The sequence below is a fragment of the Oreochromis aureus genome, linkage group 16, assembly GCF_013358895.1.
Source record: "Oreochromis aureus strain Israel breed Guangdong linkage group 16, ZZ_aureus, whole genome shotgun sequence".
NCBI lineage: Eukaryota > Metazoa > Chordata > Actinopteri > Cichliformes > Cichlidae > Oreochromis > Oreochromis aureus.
Genome location: NC_052957.1, coordinates 17,357,562 through 17,376,128, shown reverse-complemented (window position 1 = coordinate 17,376,128; position 18,567 = coordinate 17,357,562). Strand labels below are relative to the sequence as shown.

General features: G+C 38.0%; 2 protein-coding genes across 3 annotated transcripts in view; both read left to right on the top strand.

Annotated features, from left to right (window-relative positions):
* zmp:0000001200 (dedicator of cytokinesis protein 9) overlaps positions 1–8,487 on the top strand; it is a 73,646-nt gene extending 65,159 nt beyond the window's left edge. For both annotated transcript variants that reach the window (XM_031743187.2, XM_039600543.1), the window contains exons 39-53: positions 185–300; positions 414–551; positions 656–838; positions 960–1,073; positions 1,213–1,428; positions 1,701–1,758; positions 1,863–1,969; positions 2,241–2,363; positions 2,480–2,593; positions 3,779–3,925; positions 4,017–4,227; positions 4,821–5,011; positions 5,107–5,207; positions 5,569–5,707; positions 7,223–8,487. In XM_031743187.2, coding sequence (XP_031599047.2) covers positions 185–300; positions 414–551; positions 656–838; positions 960–1,073; positions 1,213–1,428; positions 1,701–1,758; positions 1,863–1,969; positions 2,241–2,363; positions 2,480–2,593; positions 3,779–3,925; positions 4,017–4,227; positions 4,821–5,011; positions 5,107–5,207; positions 5,569–5,707; positions 7,223–7,348 — 2,084 coding nt within the window. In that variant the 3' untranslated portion in view covers positions 7,349–8,487. The remainder of the gene's footprint in view (positions 1–184; positions 301–413; positions 552–655; positions 839–959; positions 1,074–1,212; positions 1,429–1,700; positions 1,759–1,862; positions 1,970–2,240; positions 2,364–2,479; positions 2,594–3,778; positions 3,926–4,016; positions 4,228–4,820; positions 5,012–5,106; positions 5,208–5,568; positions 5,708–7,222) is intronic.
* Positions 8,488–9,327: 840 nt separating this feature from the next.
* slc15a1a (solute carrier family 15 member 1a) lies at positions 9,328–18,063 on the top strand. Its single transcript, XM_031743219.2, has 22 exons — positions 9,328–9,363; positions 10,017–10,104; positions 10,420–10,561; positions 10,933–11,052; positions 11,160–11,259; positions 12,066–12,156; positions 12,302–12,385; positions 12,496–12,578; positions 12,685–12,771; positions 12,853–12,942; positions 13,030–13,074; positions 13,166–13,198; positions 13,282–13,370; positions 14,124–14,205; positions 14,307–14,426; positions 14,549–14,692; positions 14,774–14,820; positions 16,389–16,496; positions 16,603–16,714; positions 16,898–17,035; positions 17,130–17,237; positions 17,346–18,063. The coding sequence occupies exons 2-22, from the start codon at positions 10,098–10,100 to the stop codon at positions 17,574–17,576; spliced, it is 2,061 nt and encodes a 686-aa protein (XP_031599079.2). The 5' UTR covers positions 9,328–9,363; positions 10,017–10,097; the 3' UTR covers positions 17,577–18,063.
* The last annotated feature ends 504 nt before the right edge of the window (positions 18,064–18,567 follow it).

The following is an 18,567-nucleotide window of genomic DNA, read 5'->3' as shown; positions in this document are numbered from 1 at the left end:
GAAATGCTTTAGTTTGTCAGATAATTTTGGCCTCAGTTTGGAATGAAACTCAAACTTTCATGCAGCGGCTTTGCCTCTAACGCTACATTTTTGAGAGATATGACAATATATAACAAAGGAGAGGTTTTACATTGAGTGTACTGGTGGTGATTGAAAGAACTACAGCCTTTTCTTGTCTTTGTAGCCTACAGTCACTCGGATGCTGACGTGTTAAATCAGTCACTGCTGGAGGCCAACATTGCCACTGAAGTCTGCTTGACCGTCCTGGACACACTCAGCATCTTCATCATGAGTTTTAAGGTACCAAACAAATTCACTGTATTTTGTGTATTTACTTAATTAACCTTGTTCTGCCCTATTATTGTGAAATAAGGGCTTATTTTTAAATCCGATGATCCTCTCTTATACCACAGACACAGTTGTGTGCTGACCACGGCCACAGTCCACTGATGAAGAAGGTGTTTGATGTCCACCTCTGCTTCCTGCGGATCAATCAGTCAGAAACAGCCCTCAAGCAGGTCTTCACTTCACTGCGCACCTTTATTTACAAGGTATGAAGGACTTACCCGCCTTATTTAATCATTTTTCTCTGTTTGTTAACCTGTGAGATGACCACGTAAGCCGCTGACTGATTTTTGTCTTCTTGACCCCTTAGTTCCCGTGCACGTTTTTTGAAGGGCGTGCAGACATGTGTGCTGCTTTCTGCTATGAGATATTGAAATGTTGCAACTCCAAGCTGAGCTCCATTCGCAGCGACGCAGCCCATCTGCTCTATTTTCTCATGAAGAGCAACTTTGACTACACTGGTCGCAAGTCCTTCGTCCGGACACATTTACAGGTGAGATAGTTGTCGCCACAGTAAAACTTTAATATCTACCTGCCTTAACCCAAAATTTCTGGGATTCTATCGACCACAAGCATTTTCCTCTTTTGAACTGTTGACCTTTCTTTTTCTTTAGGTTGTGATTGCTGTCAGTCAGCTGATAGCAGATGTCATTGGTATAGGAAGTACTCGCTTCCAGCAGTCTCTGTCAATAATCAACAACTGTGCTAACAGTGATAAAACTATCAAGGTGAGGAACACACGTGCAACAGGTTCATCCTGGTTCCACTTAAAGAGGCCATTTGTAAACTATGCCTGAACTTAATGAATAAATTGCCTAAACGAAGCGAACGATGACGTAGCTCACATTAGTGCGTCATCTTCAACAGAACACAGCTTTCCCGTCGGATGTGAAAGACCTGACTAAACGCATCAGAACAGTGTTGATGGCCACAGCACAGATGAAGGAGCATGAGAGAGATCCAGAGATGCTGGTGGACCTGCAGTACAGTCTCGCAAAGTCTTATGCCAGCACACCTGAGCTGCGCAAGACCTGGCTTGACAGCATGGCCCGAATCCATGTTAAGAATGGAGACCTGTCAGAGGTTTGTGGTGAAAGTCTGTGTGGCTGAATGGCCCTGGTTTTGATTTCTGTGTCTGATGTTGGGCCTAACAATCTTAAACATCAGATAGAGACTGTATTTACTTTGCATCAAAGCACCAGTGCCAGTGTGGCGTGCAGCGAGGCCCACCATCAAGTGCTGCAAACTGCCCTGTTTACTGTGTGCTGCTTTTTCTAGCGATACCGATTTGCAGCATAATCGGAGCTGTTATCTACCCACGCTTATCTGACCTGACTTGTTTTTGCCATTTGCAGGCAGCCATGTGCTATGTTCACGTTGCAGCACTTGTAGCAGAATACCTGCGGAGAAAAGGTACTTCAGTATTCTGTGATGGAAATGTTTCTCCTGCTTACCAGATAGCAGCCCTGTTGGTTTAAAAAAAAATAAAATAACGTCTGATCTTTCGGTGTTTGCAGGCATGTTCAAGCAGGGCTGCTCGGCGTTTCGCGTTGTGACTCCAAACATCGACGAAGAAGCCGCAATGATGGAGGACGTCGGAATGCAAGACGTCCACTTTAATGAAGTACTCGGATCATTTGTGCTAAAAATGAAAAAAAAAAAAAAAAGAAATCACATTTGCGGAAAGCAGATTTAGTCACATCAAAAGCTGCTACTATTTCTATTTTTCATTTATAATAAAGAATAAATCAAAGAAGGCAACTATTTTCTTTCAGTATGTCTTTAAAATTGGTGCATTTTAATTGTGATAAAATGAGCTGCTGACACGCTGCGAGCTGTGTTTCTTTTGCACTGTACACCAGCAGCTCTCCATCTCTGTTGTGCTCATCCCTCAGGACGTCTTAATGGAGCTTCTGGAGGAGTGCGCAGATGGGCTGTGGAAAGCGGAGCGTTACGAGCTCATCTCTGACATCTACAAGCTCATTATCCCCATTTATGAGAAGCGGAGGGACTTTGAGGTACAAACTCTACTTGTCGGGTGTTTTATTCCCCCCGCAACAGTTCTGTTCAATTCAGGCTAAGCATGCAGCATAAGCATCTTTAAATCCTGATCAAGTTCCCTGACTCTGCACAGAAACTGGCTCACCTGTATGACACGCTGCATCGAGCGTACAGCAAGGTGACGGAGGTCATGCATACTGGGAAGAGGATGCTGGGCACGTACTTCAGAGTGGCTTTCTTTGGCCAGGTGAGTTCAACTAGCTTAAACTCATTCACACTTGATTTCACTAAAGAAATCCTTCTAATATCTGGATGAAGCACGGCAGCTGCTGAGGAGGTTAAGTTTAGTTTTGTTTTGGGTTTTTTTTTTTTTTTTTTGTTACGATTATTATGCTGACGAGCATGACCACATGCTGTGGTGTTTTCAGACCCGCTCTAATACACCTCTCTGCTTCTTTTTAATCCTCTTTGAAGGCAGCGGTAAGTTATGCAGTAGACCCCGTGAGCCCTTGTGAGCGGCCTGAGTCTGTGTGTGACGTTGGTGTTGCTTCAATTCATTGCACTTCTCAGCCATAGTTTGTCGCTTCAAGCTACAGTAGCAGGCAAACAGCGCTGCTGCTTCCGTTTGGGAGAATGTTTTGCATGGCACTCATTTACTCATTAAGTGTTTATGCTTTAGTTTGCTAAGTTTTAGTAATGACTGTTATTTTAAGGTTCATTAATGAATTTGTTGGGTGTGGTTGCTTCTATCTTTGAGATGTTTTTTTAGAAATAGATGATATTAACTTTCTTCATAGTATAGGTTTCTGGTATAACAGTAATTTCATTTGTTTTTATGTGTGTGTGTGTTGTCCACACCCCTGTAGCAGTACCAGTTTACTGACTCAGAGGCTGAGGTAAATCAATATGAAAGCCAACCTTTCAGTTGGAACTGCAGTGACGTTTTAGGCTGTGTTGTGCTCCTTTGCTAATGCAGTCAGTGCTGTTTCACGTGCATTGCTTATCTTCTAGCCCTTTAATTCCTCCTATTTTCCAGCTTTAGTGCTATCCTAATCTTTGCAGGAAACAGCTGAAGGGCTAATAAATCTCACTGGCATTCCCATTTACATTCAAGACAAATAACTAACATGCACTGACTGTGTGAAATTCATGTACCCATGTCGGTGCTTTGGCGTGTCTCACATCAACGACCTGAGACTGGCTTTTTTGTAGTTTTGGTCTCTGTGCTTAAATGTTTAATAGACGGTTGTGGATAGTTTGGAGTCGGCCAAATTCTCATATCTTTAAAAAATTGTCTTGACTGAAATGACTCCCACTCACAACCCATGAATGGTTTGATGTGGTATTATCTGTTAGATGAACGCTGCGTTTTCATTTAGTCTGACAATTTGAAAGTATCTTATATGGGTTTTTTCCTCGTTTATTTTTTTAGGGCTTCTTTGAAGATGAAGATGGGAAGGAGTATATCTACAAAGAACCCAAATTCACGCCTCTTTCAGAGATTTCTCAGCGGCTCCTCAAGTTATACTCTGATAAGTTTGGTCAGGAGAATGTGAAGATGATTCAGGACTCTGGGCGGGTGAGACTTTTGTTAATTTATCGTTTATTTTTAGTTATTTATTTGTTTTGCACAGGCTGATACCGTTTTAAAACTCATGCATTCTCTGCAGATCAACCCCAAGGACCTGGACTCAAAGTACGCGTACATCCAAGTGACACACGTGACTCCATACCTGGAGGAGAAGGAGCTGGTCGACAGGAAAACGGACTTTGAAAAGAGCCACAACATCCGTCGATTTGTGTTCGAGATGCCTTTCACCATTTCGGGCAAAAAGCAAGGCGGTGTGGAGGAGCAGTGCAAACGCAGGACTATACTTACCAGTAAATACACTACTTATATTTATGTTGTAGTGGAACATGGATTCAGTCAAACTGCCCTGACTTTCAGTCTTCAGGTTGTGTCTTGTTAGATGTCTCTTGCCTGGATAAACATCAGTGTTTTCAAAATACAGTGATCTGATAAATACAGGATAAACCCATTATCAGACTTCAACTGCTCTTTCTGATTAAAGTCTACTTAATCCCTTTATATCCTAAATGTTAGAATGTTATATTGGCTGCCTCCTCCTATTTTGGGGGGAGCGGGTTGTGGTTTTTTTGGGCAGCACAAGAGAGCAAGTCTGCCTTGAACTGTTCACTGCACACGTAATTTTGTCCATTTATTTTAGTCACTGTGGATGAATGAACATCTTGATTAGATTTTGAGCATGTCAGCTGTTTTGTCATGGACATTTCGTAATCCTAATCATGGGTTTTATTCGTTTACAGTGCAAAAGATTCAAAAGTTCAAGCACGTCTTCTTATCTTTATTATGTGGCGGCTTTCACAGGCTGTACAGATCCCGAGCTGCAAAACTAAGAAAATCTGTCTATTCGCTATTCACCACTAACCTCATTGTGTTTTCTCTCATCCAGCCACTCATTGTTTTCCGTATGTAAAGAAACGGATCGCGGTGATGTATCAACACCATACTGATCTGAGCCCCATCGAGGTTGCCATCGACGAGATGAGCAAGAAGGTGGCTGAGATCAAACAGCTGTGCTCCTCCAGCGAGGTGGACATGATCCGTCTGCAGCTCAAACTGCAGGGCAGCATCAGCGTCCAGGTGCTTGCTTTTAAGTTCTGTGAAACGTAAAAGCGACACAATACAAACCTGACATACAATTCTCACAAAAAAAAATCTATCACATCCGCCCTCAGGTAAATGCAGGACCTCTCGCGTATGCCAGAGCTTTTCTCGATGATACATGTGCCAAGAAATATCCTGATAACAAGGTGAAACAGTTGAAAGAGGTCTTCAGGTGAGATGTCGCTGACTTACGTGTGGGTGTGAGTACCACGTTTGCATATCTTTGTGGGGACCAACAGCCCTTATGGGGACAAAATTCCCATCCCCACGAGTTTGAAGGCATTTTTGAGGCTCAATGTGGTTTTAGTGTCAGGGTTACAATTAGGTTATGGTTAGGTTAGGTTTAGGGTTAAGGTTAGGCATTCATTTTTGATGGTTGGGGTTAGGGTAAGCAGCTAGGCAAAGCATTATGTCAATTAGATGTCCTCACAAAGATATGAAAACATGACTGTGTGTGTGTGTGTTTGTGCGTGTGTGTGCAAAGATTGATCTGATCTCCCTTTAGCACATTTTAACACTGTTTTTGCGATCAGGCATTTTGTGGATGCGTGTGGCCACGGTTTGGGCATTAATGAACGACTGATCAAAGAGGACCAGCAGGAGTACCACGACGAGATGAAGGCCAACTACAGAGAACTAGCCAGAGAGCTGTCCATCATCATGCACGAACAAGTAAGTACATGAGCTGTTGCTCAGCCCAAGTAATAGCGTAATTACATTGAGCGTTGCTAATGCTATACCTGTAATCTGACTCTGAATTAGGGTTTTGGCAGGTAGACGGTGTGTCATTTATTATATGATTGATTAAGTGATAATGGGCTCTTTGATAACATCACTCTCTGTTTTCTCTTTGTGCTGACATGAGCAGATATGATGGTAATGAAAGAAGAATAAGTGTGCAATAAAGACAGTTGATAATTGTTGGTTCCGTCAGATGTCTGACAACTTTAGGATTTTAGTTTGTTTCCAAACCAGAACACCTGATGATACAAAGTAGCTTGAGGTGGAATTGGTGTACACATTACATTTGAGACTATAAAACAGACTCAAACATTATTAAGTCCTTGTCCTCAATTCTAATTTGCCAAATGTTTCTTAATAATATCATTCGAATTTTTTTAAAGCTAGAGGTCCATCTCTTGACCTTAAAAACACTAGATAGATTGATACACAGTTGTCTCATCAGGTCACTGACTTATCTTTACATCCCTGCAATAAATTTGAAATTAGCCACACATAAAATATTCTTACATATGTGACGCTAATTACATTAACAGTCACATGATTGTTTTAGTCAGCTCACCGGGAAATTGTGAAAAGTGCCCTTTGCAAAGACTGAAGCCATTAACATTCAATTATTTCAACTCTATTGCAGCAATTTCCAAAATCAAAACTTAAAACATTCCTATTCTAAACATACTTGTTCCAGCGTCTGGCTACACCAACAATCACATATGGGCTTTTTTCTTTCTGTTTTGCCTTGCTGAGTTATTGTCTTGCACGTGTGCAGTATGTATCATGTATATGCATGTACATTACATGTATTTGAGTGTGAATTAACAGAATGTGTGTGGATCAGATTCAGAATGTGTGTGCTTTGTAACATCAATTTACATTATTTGTTTATGTACATAAATACATGCACAAATTTATCTTCTGCTTTCAGATTTTTTTTTTTCGTGTGTTTTGTGGATTGATTGTTTTTACCTAGCTGTTTTTGGTTTCATGTATGTGTTAACCTTCCTGATTGGAAATACTTTAATACCTTTGCTTTAAATTAGCTTTATATGTCTTTAAATGCTTGGTTAATATACAGCTACAGCAAGCTAGTTAGCTTAACCTGAGACAAAACCTCAAAAGGGAGGAAAAACTGGTTGCCTGGCTCTGTTCAAAGCCAACTAATAGCCTGACATGTTAATTAGTTCATTAGAAGTGCTGACTGACAGTTTTTGTTACCATTTAGACAGAAGTTGCTGTTTCCTCTTGTTTCGAGTCTGTTTGCCTAGCTAAGCTAGCTGTGTTCCATCCATAGCTTTATGTTTTTGCATATATACATGAGAGTAGTATCAGTGTCCTCATCAACTTTTAGCAAGAAAGCTAACTAGAGCAATGTTAAAAATGAGATTCACTTGCAGTGACTGTTTGCTAAGACTGTCTGTTCTTCCCTACACACTCTTTTCTTTCCAGATCATTCCAGTGGAGGATGGCATGAAAAGCGTTCTCCCAGACTCGCTTCACATCTTTAATGCCATCAGTGGCACACCAACCAGTGCCACCATCCAGGGCATTCCCAGCTCATCCTCTGTGGTTTGATGTCAGCCTGGGTGAAACTCAGAGCTGCCTAAGCTTGCCAACGCAGGCTTGCCAGTGATGCCATATTATCACTCCAGAACTTAATCCTGCTTCTCAGCCTAGAAAGAAACTGATGGGAAAAACAGACAAGTCTCATTTTTCTATTTTCTGTCTGGCCACCGAAGACCAATATGAGCAAGGCACTGGACCTATTTAACATGGATGAGGGGGCATGGTGGCTGTGTGATGGAGGTCGGGGGAGGACAAAGATGAGACTCTGTGCAGCAGAGATGACAGGACACGGACTTTGTTCCTCCTTTATGATGACGTGATGCTTGATAAGACATAACCTGTCTTGTCCTTACCTGTTTCCACCTGAAAAGACTGAGCAGTGTTTTCTTTAAAAACATTCCTGTTGGGATTTTTTTTAATATGCATGTCACTACATTACACCTACACTCTCCCAACAGTCCACTTTTGTTTATTTTGATAATGTTTCACAATGTTTTTTTATGGACAATATTTCACTTTTATAAGCCACTGTATTGATGTCTTGATTAATGGTATATGCTGCATACATCAACGCTCCTCTCCCTGTACATGAAGGTATATTTCTAGAAAAATGCAATTTTGGAATAAGGGCCTGCTACGATGTAACATTAGCGTTCAACCTTAAATCACTTTGATGTCTTAGAATGGGAGAGTTTTAAAGTATTTAAAGCCATTGCATACAAAAAGGTATATTCCAAGTTGTGTATTAATGTGTATATAAAACAAGGAGTGTGTGCAATATTTGCAAAGTATCTTGCTGTGTGCGGCTCATACACTGTAAAGATTACGTTCACCTTCTTGCCAAAGCGATGAGGTGTGGGGAAAGGACGCCTACTGTGCAAGTAATATGAAAATTTTATCATTTTATGTTCCAGAAATTGTCTTTTATTTGGGCAGAAATGTTTTTTGTTTTTTTTTTAACTTTATTTAACACAAGTCACTGTTCTGCTGTAAACAAAGACATTTCCTAATGCTTTTAAATAAAATACACTCATTTCTCTGCATTTGCATCCATAGGTCCTTCTTTGTTTTACTTGGTTCATTTTGTGGTATTCTCGCACTTGGCTTACTTGTGAAATAAGTGGAAAATAAACCGTATTATTCTCAGGGATCATTGCTGACTCCCTATCTCCCATATCTCATGTTCCCACCCATCATAAAAATAACACAGTCAGCAGTGCGAAAAGCTGATCAAGGGTTAATAAAAAGCAATATTACAGGAAACAGTCCCACTCCCACTAGTGACCAGAGAAAGCTAAATGATCTGCTCCCTGCAGCAAGCTTAAAGGGATTTTATGCTATAGCAGAAAGCAGGTGATAGCTTCACATCATGACAGGTAAGACTAAAAGAAATGCATTATTATGTGCTCTTTCATTTTAATGAAGACCACAAATATTCTGCTGAACAACATGAAAATATGCACAGAGGGAGAAGTTAACAGAAAGAAAACAAGTTCCATGTTCTTAACTTAAAAACTTAAACTCTTCATTCTGTAACAGGTGAATACACCTGTCAGGCCAAAGATCCCAAACATATTAGGATCTCAGATTTATTTATTAATGCTATTTGCACTACTGTCTTACACAGTTTCAGTCTTATTTTTACAGTTTTTCTTTTCTTTGTTTTTTTTCTATCACCGTTGTGTACCTATATTTACCAGGCGCCAGTGACACTTTTTTTTTAAACTGCACTGTTTTTTTTGTTTTTTAATAGACTGTACTATTTTTATTCTTTATCCTGCTACTGTAACACAACAATATTCTTTGTGGGATCAATAAAGTATCTATCTACACATCTATCACTCTCTTAATGTTTACTGCACACAATGAATCATTGACAGATAAATGCTTTTTTTATATAACACTGAGGAAGTTGGTAGGCCTGTATATTAGTCTCTTATTTCTGTTTTAATCATAATAATAATTACATTCATTTTTGCATAGACAAAGAAGATCCCAAGAAACAAGGGAAAGGTAACGGAAAGGTAAAGTACAGTTGTTGTTTTTTCATACACATAAAAAAACAAAAAACAACAACATAACAGAACTACATAAGAACAAAGGAGAAGTCAACACTTTATACACCAACTCTGTATTATTGCTGCAATAAATACCAATAAAGCTATAAAGATATAATTTTTTTAAACTAAATGTTAGTACCTCTGTAAGAACCTCAGTTCAGCACTAAAGTTATTTATGCTTCTACGTTGCATACGCTATACTTTGCTATTCATTCTTCTTCTATATTTATGCAATTAAGCGCTACATTTTGACAAATTTATCTTGTACTTTAAGCATTTCAGTGTTTATCTGCAATCATTGTATTTTTTATTCTACTATATTGATTTGATCAGCAAATTTCTTCTTATTTATTTTGCAGCGATACATTCAAATCTATGAGTAAATTGTGCTAAGATATCAAGTTAAGCTACCTAGTAGTACCTAGTAGTAACTGCTGTTAACCAGTTGTAAACAGTTGGCTAGAATAATTGTACTGATTCCACAAACTCTCTGGGTACTCCTCAACACCGTCGATTCAGCATTATGCAGGTCCAAGTATTTTTTTGTTTTAGTTTTCGTTTTGTACGCTTTTATTTTGGCGTGCTGTTCATCCTTTTACTTTTTCACCACCCACCAGAGCAAAGATGTGTGTGGCTACCCACTCAGTATCTTCTTCATTGTTGTGAATGAGTTCTGCGAAAGGTTCTCCTACTATGGAATGCGAGGTGAGAACATTTCATCCAGGAACCATGAATAATGTAGCCATGACAGTGAACACTGACACTTAAATTACTAAGTAGCCTACTTAACCCTCTGATTTTTGTGCTTAAACCAACCCTTTATTTGACTGTTTTGGAGGATAACACTATTGCATGAACTACAACAGTCCTGCTTATTAGCATAATTTAAGGCAACATCAAAACTTGTGCCATAAATAATGCTCTGATGTTGCTAATAGACTAAGATAAGAGGTACATCTGAGCATAGCACTGTACATTTGATTTTAAATAAGAAGGCCTCTTTTCCCTGCCTGTCCGCAGCTGTGCTGGTGTTGTACTTTAGGTACTTCTTGCAGTGGGATGAAGACTTGGCCACTTCCATCTACCACACTTTTGTGGCTCTCTGCTACTTGACCCCTATCCTTGGGGCCATTGTGGCTGACTCCTGGCTGGGAAAGTTCAAGTGAGTGGCAAGATCAAGTTCCTCTTTAATGCATGAAGACATTAATCATCATATTATTTCTTGTGGCCTTGTTATTGTGGCAGAATCTAAATAAGTATAGCGACAGCACTTACCTGACCTCCCTCTTTTTGCACCAAGGTAACTTGAACATATTCACAGATACTGATAACTGTGCAATAATACGACAGACAAAGGTCATTTAACTGGATACTTTTACACATAATAGTACAAAATTTGTATTAGTCTTCTAATTAATAAAATGCTCATAATTAAATGCAGAATGTTCATTTGTAAAGAGGAGTGGAGCCTTTACTTAAGGAACGTACATGTGTACTTTCTCACTGCTCTGTTTTTCAATCTTCCTCACTCAGGACTATCATCTACTTGTCCATTGTCTATACGATTGGACAGGTTGCGATGGCTGTCAGTGCAGTTCATGACATTACCGACTCAAACAGAGATGGGACACCAGACAACATGACCTTTCATGTGTGGGTATCTTTTAATCTGGAGTTATAAATAACTCACAGAGTCACAGTTTCCATCATATATTTCTACAATGCATCATGCTCATTCACTTCTTCTTCCTCACATTCAGTGTGCTGTCCATGGTGGGTCTCTTCCTCATTGCTCTGGGCACTGGTGGCATTAAACCCTGTGTGGCTGCCTTTGGTGGAGACCAATTTAGTGAGCACCAGGTTAGACTGTTAACTTTCTCAAAATACTTTCTTTGGCTGAGTCTTCTTCTAATGTTTAACCTCTGGCATGTGGTTGAACGTGTAATTTCAGCATCCATAGTTCAAGTATTTTATTGCATGTAATATATCCCCTTGTTCCCCCCTGGTTTCTATGCAACTCTCCATTATCAAATTCTGTGATAATAAAAATGAGCTCAGATAAATTGCAAAGTCATCACTCACTTTCTCACGATGACAATTCTAAAACTGACGAACAGGTATACCTATTACTATGTTCTTATTTCACCTGTTAGCATGCTAACATTTTCTACATTCACGCCAAACACAAATTAAAGATGTGGCTGATGGGAATTATGAGTATTATGTCAAATTTGAGGTGATGGTGGTTAACGATGGGTAGCACTACTACATATGTGGCTCCTGAAGAAGGGGTCTAGGAAATCTGTCTGTAAAGTCCAAGAAACTTTTGTCTCTGGGTTGTGAACATTACAGTTTAAAAATAAGAAAAAAAATCTGAGGGAAAGACAAAAGCATGTCATATCTGTATAACGTGCTGTTCATCAAAATATGGAATAAATCTAAAATTAAACGTGAACTATTTTATGATACATGGTGGAACATCTGACCAGAAGGCTAGCATTACCACTTATATAGCTATGCTGTAACCCTTTTATATTATGAGTTTAATACAACTCGACCACCTTTTCAAAGACATACACCGACAAGGCAGCGGTTTACATAGATATTTATCACTTTAGTATTTGTACTGTTTGCAAAACACATTACTGACTTGTCTTTCTACACAGGATAAGCAAAGGAGAACTTTCTTCTCTGTATTCTACCTATGTATCAATGGTGGGAGTCTCCTGTCAACCATTATCACTCCAATCCTGAGAGGTAGGCATATAAAGTAAAATATCAATTTCAAGTGCCATAAACATGCAGGAATGACAGCAATGACAGTCTAATAATCATGCAGGAAAAAGTGCTTGACTTTAGTTGAAGGTGTAGTTGAATGAAAGTTGTTTGCCTCTATCTGCAGGTCAGGAGTGCGGCATCTACAGTCAGCAGAAATGTTATTCTCTGGCGTTCGGTGTCCCCGCAGCATTAATGGTGGTTGCACTCGGTATGTCTAAATTATTAGGACACTAATTCAAAACACGAAGCAAAATGTAAAGTGTGGGTAAATAAACTGTATTCTGAAACTAATGATTTGCCCGTAATGTTCCCTAACAGTGGTGTTTATTGTCGGGAGTGGTATGTACTACAAAGCTGAACCGGAGGGGAACATAATGCTGGATGTGTGTAAATGTATTGGGGTAAGTCATTTATATAAGCATTTTCTGCATTCAAATAATTAGCCATAAATGCTACTCTAAAAATCAGTGTTTCTAAAACCATTATTACTCTTTGCTCTTCTCTCAGTTTGCCATTAAAAACCGCTACAGGCACAGGAGCAAACAGTACCCCAAGAGAGAGCACTGGATGGACTGGGCAGAGGAAAAATATGATGTAAGTTTCATTTCATATATGTCTCTAATGTCTTATAACAAGAATGTTGTTTTGTTTACATTCAGTCTGCCTGTTTTGTAGAAACTCCTGATTGCTCAAATCAAAATGGTGCTGAAAGTCCTCTTTTTATACATCCCATTGCCAATGTTCTGGACCCTATTTGACCAAAAGGTACAGTATTTATTTATTTCATTTAAATGGCTTTCATTTAAATCACTTGCTGCTACGTGGAAATTAAAATTGTCGTCTAATTTAAAGGGATCCAGATGGACGCTGCAAGCTACCACAATGAATGGATACTTTGTAAGTTTGGTAAAAAATAGCAGCTAAAAGTTATCATAATAATTCACCAATTCAGTGTGTTCATGTTATAATATTTTCCTTATGTCTGCAGGGGCAACTTGTTATACAGCCTGATCAAATGCAGGTAAGTTAAAGCAACTTAAGTTAAAATGACATACTACATTTTATTAAGAGGATACTAACGATGCAGTTCATATTTTTTAAAAGACTTTCAACCCCATCTTGATCCTGACTCTGGTACCTATTATGGACAACGTAATCTACCCTCTGATCAAGAAATGTGGCTTTAACTTTACGTAAGTGAGAAATAACAATGAACTACGTTCAGTATCTGTGGTTTACATGTTTCATAACCCCATGACATTAATGAGTAACTTCAAAGGGTTATTAAAAGACCTTTACTGTGACAGTTTTGATTTGCTATCAAAGTTCATCATTATAGTTTAGCTCAATTTAATATTTTTCATCAAATGGTCGATGATGAAATTACAGTTAATTCCACATCTGGAAGCTAGCAGGGGGTGTGTCCTCGTTAGCATAGCTCTGCTGCCCCATAACTTCTACACAGCCTCTGATTTTATAGATGTTGCAAATACAAAAATGTCCATAGTTTAATCATTCATGACTCACTGAATAATAACTGACCTTTCTGAAACGTCAGGTGTTCTGTCCAGAATATCTTTTGGCCTAATAACAGTGGTCTAATGCTAAAATGCTTTTTAGACTGTTTTGAGATGTGATTCAAACTCCTGTGCTGAAAATGACTGTGTTAAGCTAACTCACTGTTAGCAGTAATTTCATTAACATTGAGCCTTAGGAGCTGTATGAATCATGTTGCTTTTCAACAAAAAAGTAAGACAATGAAAGGAAGAGTTTGCACACCTGTTTCTATTTTGACACAATCTGAAAAAAACCCCAAACTTTCATGTTAATGTTGAATTTTCAGATATTAGATGACTTTAAAAGAAAACTATTCTTTTCATTTAAAATAAACTTTTTTTTAAATATAAAATCACAAATTAGTAACAAACTTCATGTTAATCCAACAGACCACTAAAAAGAATGACAGTGGGGATGTTTCTGGCTGCTATGGCTTTTGTCTGTGCTGCTTTGGTCCAGGTTGAAATTGATGTGAGTAGAAAAAGATATGTGTTGTAAAATAAGCAAAATCTTAATTCACTTCATTTTATTGACTCTTTGAGAAAAACAAACACTTATTCCTTGTTTTTCAGAAAACATTGCCAGTGTTTCCATCTGCCTCCCAGAGTCAGTTGAAATTACTTAACATGGGCAGCAGTGCAGTCACAGTCAACCTGACAGGCAATGAGTCGCTGACTCTTAATGCAGCTCAGGTATGTCGTCTTATTTATAACACTATGCGGCCTATTAACGAATTGAAAATGACATGAAAAGGTGTTTATGTACAAATGATTACCACTGTTTGACCTTCTTAAACACTTTCTCGGTTTTCCAGGCCAGTGACAAATACTTCACATTTGAAACAGAGCAAATCATTGTTTCAGTTGGCAGCCCTGAGATGACACAAATCATCTTCTTGGAGAAGAAATCCAGACAAACTCTTCTTATTCCCTCAGTTATTAGTGATGAATGGCTTCTGGTGAGTAATAATGAATTCAAAGACACACAAGAGGACTTTTAATTGTTAAATTATTAAGTATGCAATGTTATATTTTCACAGACTAAGGACTTGACTTCCAAGCCAGAACAAGGTAACAATGAAATCCGGTAAGTGAAATTTAAATTGTTTTAACCTTTTATCAAGTCGGAAAATCATAGTAGTTGCAATTAGAGATGGCACGATACCACTTTTTTATGTCCGATACAGATATCATAAATTTGGATATCTGCCAATACCGATATGAATCCGATATAGTGTTTTTTAATCAATAAAACTGTTTTTTTAATATCTTGCTGCTTTTTGTATAAGTTCATACTCAAGTTTAAAAAAAAACAAAAAAACACTAAAGCTATTCTGTTATACATGTATGTAAAAAATACACTGCACCCAAAATATTTCATAGTTCAGCAACACTGATCAATCTAATAAACTTGAACCTACTCCATCCTCCCTATTCTGGTATTTTAAAGAGTAAGCAACCTAACTAAAACTCCCAGCAAAAAAATAAAATAAAATAGGGAACCACCCACCCTCCACCTCATGATGCTTAATCGACGTAATCAACTTTAATTTGATGCAGTGTGAAAAAAAATGCACGGAAATAAATTACTTTTCAAGAATAATTAAATAGATTCAACATCTTTCTTCAACAGAATTTCAGACTGCACAGATGGTACCTTCCCAAAGGAAAAAGTACTATAGCTTACTAGGGTATAGACTTAATAGTTACTATATACAGTAATGGACTTCTATACATTTTACATCAGATTAAAACTTTGGGTGTAAGATTCGGATAATTATTTATTAAAAGCTAGACATTTTAAATGAGAATAAGAAAGAAAAGTATGTCTTTGTGCCCCCCTTTTCCTTCTTAATGCCCTATCGGCCCCCCTGGCTAAACTTTGCTAGATCCGCCCCTGCACAGTTACCAGCCGTCAGCTGCTTAGAAAAGGATCCTGGTGTAGAAAGTAATATTAAATAAATTCTAACAACAGCTTATCAAGGTTAAACGTGCTGCTGTTGTTCAGCCGCTGTTTTCCTCTTTCTGGCGCGAAGTGGGCAATAAACAACCAAGAGAGACGGACTCGCGACAGAAAAGCCGATCAGCTGATCATTGATCAGTTTCATTGATTGATTGATATACCTTTATTAGTCCCACAAGGGGAAATTTTCATGATTGAAGTAGCAGCAGGAGAGAGAGAGAGAGAGAGAGGCAGTCGCTCCATATATCGGTTGTTAAGCTTAATGTGGGAATGCTTTAGAAACATTCAGAGATGAACTTACACACTTGCTTTACTTCTCTCTGGGATAACTTCCTCAGAGATGAAATGCCAGATTGCTAACGAGGCTACAAATACACACAGCCGCTCTATCACATGAGGCATACTGCTCCGACGTGCTACGGTTATGAGCCGAGTTACGCCATGTCACAAGTTTTGTGAGGTGCTTTTTTGATATTTAATGGATCGGATTATATTTTTTATTTCCCTCCGATATCCGATCCAGTAATTTACGTCAGTATCGGACCTATACCTAATATCGGTCCATCTCTAGTTACAATCATAATCTTTACCTGCTAAATAAATCACTGAAAATGCTAGGAACTGCATACACTGATTTTACTTTATTTTAAAAAATGGTTGTAATGATGTTGCTCACTATGTAAATATTTCAGATTTGTAAATGGAATGGACATGCCTGTGAACGTGACCACTTCTGCAGTGGACTTGGGACTAATTGAGCCATTTTATTACTCCAATTATTCCAAAATAAAGAATGGAGAGTAAGGATTATGTTTCTACTTTAACTAATTTGCTGTTTTTACACAGCAATAATTTATGCAAACAGCACTACAGTTTCTTAGCAATATTTTCTTTTCTAATGATCAGGAACAAATTCTCCTTGTCGAATGGTTCACAGTCATGCGAATACATTAAGGACTTTGGATTTGGAAGTTCATACACTTTCTTCATACCCAGCACTTTTGTCTTTGGACCAAATGTAAGTCTTCCAAATGATTTTAATATCATGAATTTTGATCATCCAAAGAAGAAAGAAAGAAAGAGCAAAGAGAAAAGAGCACCAAATGAACAAACAGACAAATAATGGAAATATTGGTGTTATTGTGCTTAACTTGGGGATTTTCACATGTAAAAATGAAACATTTCCATGTATTTATTCCAGTGTCAGGACTCTATTACTGTGGTAGAGGACATAGAACCCAACTCAGTTCACATGGCCCTGCAGATCCCACAGTACTTCTTCATAACTGCTGGTGAAGTGATGTTTTCAGTTACTGGTCTGGAGTTCTCTTACTCACAGGTACATTTATAGAAAATGACAAGTCAATTAGTCTATGAAATAGTTTCTTTCTCCATGACTTTTGTCATTTTGGGTCCCTTTTTTGTGACTTTAGGCACCTAGTAACATGAAATCGGTGCTGCAAGCCGGCTGGTTGTTTACAGTTGCTGTTGGTAACTTCATAGTCCTGATTGTGGCTGAGATTGCAAAACTTCCCAACAAAGTAAGAAAAAAATGCAGCACATATCAAACATACAGAAGCCATGCATGTGCAAAAATGCTAACGTTGTATTTGTATTTGTCCCCCTGTCTCTCTCCTCTTCTTCCACAGTGGGCAGAGTACGTCCTTTTTGCGTCTCTCTTAGTTTTAGTGTGCATAATCTTTTCCATTATGGCGTATTTCTACACTTATATTGACCCTTCAGAGATTGAGGTCCAGTTTAGGAAAAAGGTTGATGACGATGAAGATGATAAAGACAAGCAACAGAAGGCAGAGATCGAGATGGTCAGGAGAGACTCAGCTGAAAGCTATGATGACAATTACAAACAATCCAAAATGTGAACATTTTATAATAAAAGCAGATCATTTTAAAAAATTGCATTATTAGTAAATAAGAGAAAGTGTACAGGGAAGAGTGTGTGTGTTGTGTGTGTCTGTGAAATATTTTATATTGTTATGGCAAAGGCATGATACTGGAGGCATGTATTTTACCATTACATTCATATAAACAATAGTAATTAAAAAGAGAATAATGTAAGAACAATTATATGTCATGGGATATAATTGCTTTTTATATATATGTGTGTAAGCTGTGATAAAAAATGATTACATTTTAATCCTTTCCATGTGTTTCTCATTCAGTCTTTAAGTCAAAAAGCACCAATATCGCACAGCAATAACCTGTGTTATCAGTTGTGCAAGTATTCTTGCCATTGCACTGGTGATTGAGACAGAAAATCTTCTATTATTTTAGAAAGGGTGTAATTTATGTCCAATATTTGGACAAAATATCATCTACTGCTTGTTTAAATAATTACAGTGAAATGCCAGCAAGCCCACACATTTAAACATAAAATGTTCAAATATCAGAAAATGATTACCAAAATAGTTACTAACTAAATGATAAAGTTTTTTTTTCTGTTTGTTTGTTTTTGTTTTTCAGTTAATGCACTGTTTGTGAAATCATACTTTGGAGTGTAATTACTTCAAATGTCAAATAACTGTGGTACCTAATCATAAACTTCTCATGCTTCTGTATTACTACTTGTTTCTTATAATATAAATTTTCCCTTACAGCTTCCATGTAAGTAAGTTATAACATTTTCAGGTAGCTAAGGTAGATATTTTCTTTCTATTATGTAGGTAAGAAAGATCATTTGAATATAAAACACTGCACTTATAGTGGAGAGACATATGCCAGGTTTAGTACCCCAGTCCCATGATAGAGAAAGAGTTTCATACCAGTATAACACCAGCATGAGGTGTTTGTTTGTTTGTTTGTTTGTTTGTTTGTTTGTTTGTTTTTGACACTGATATGTTACAAATGACGGTT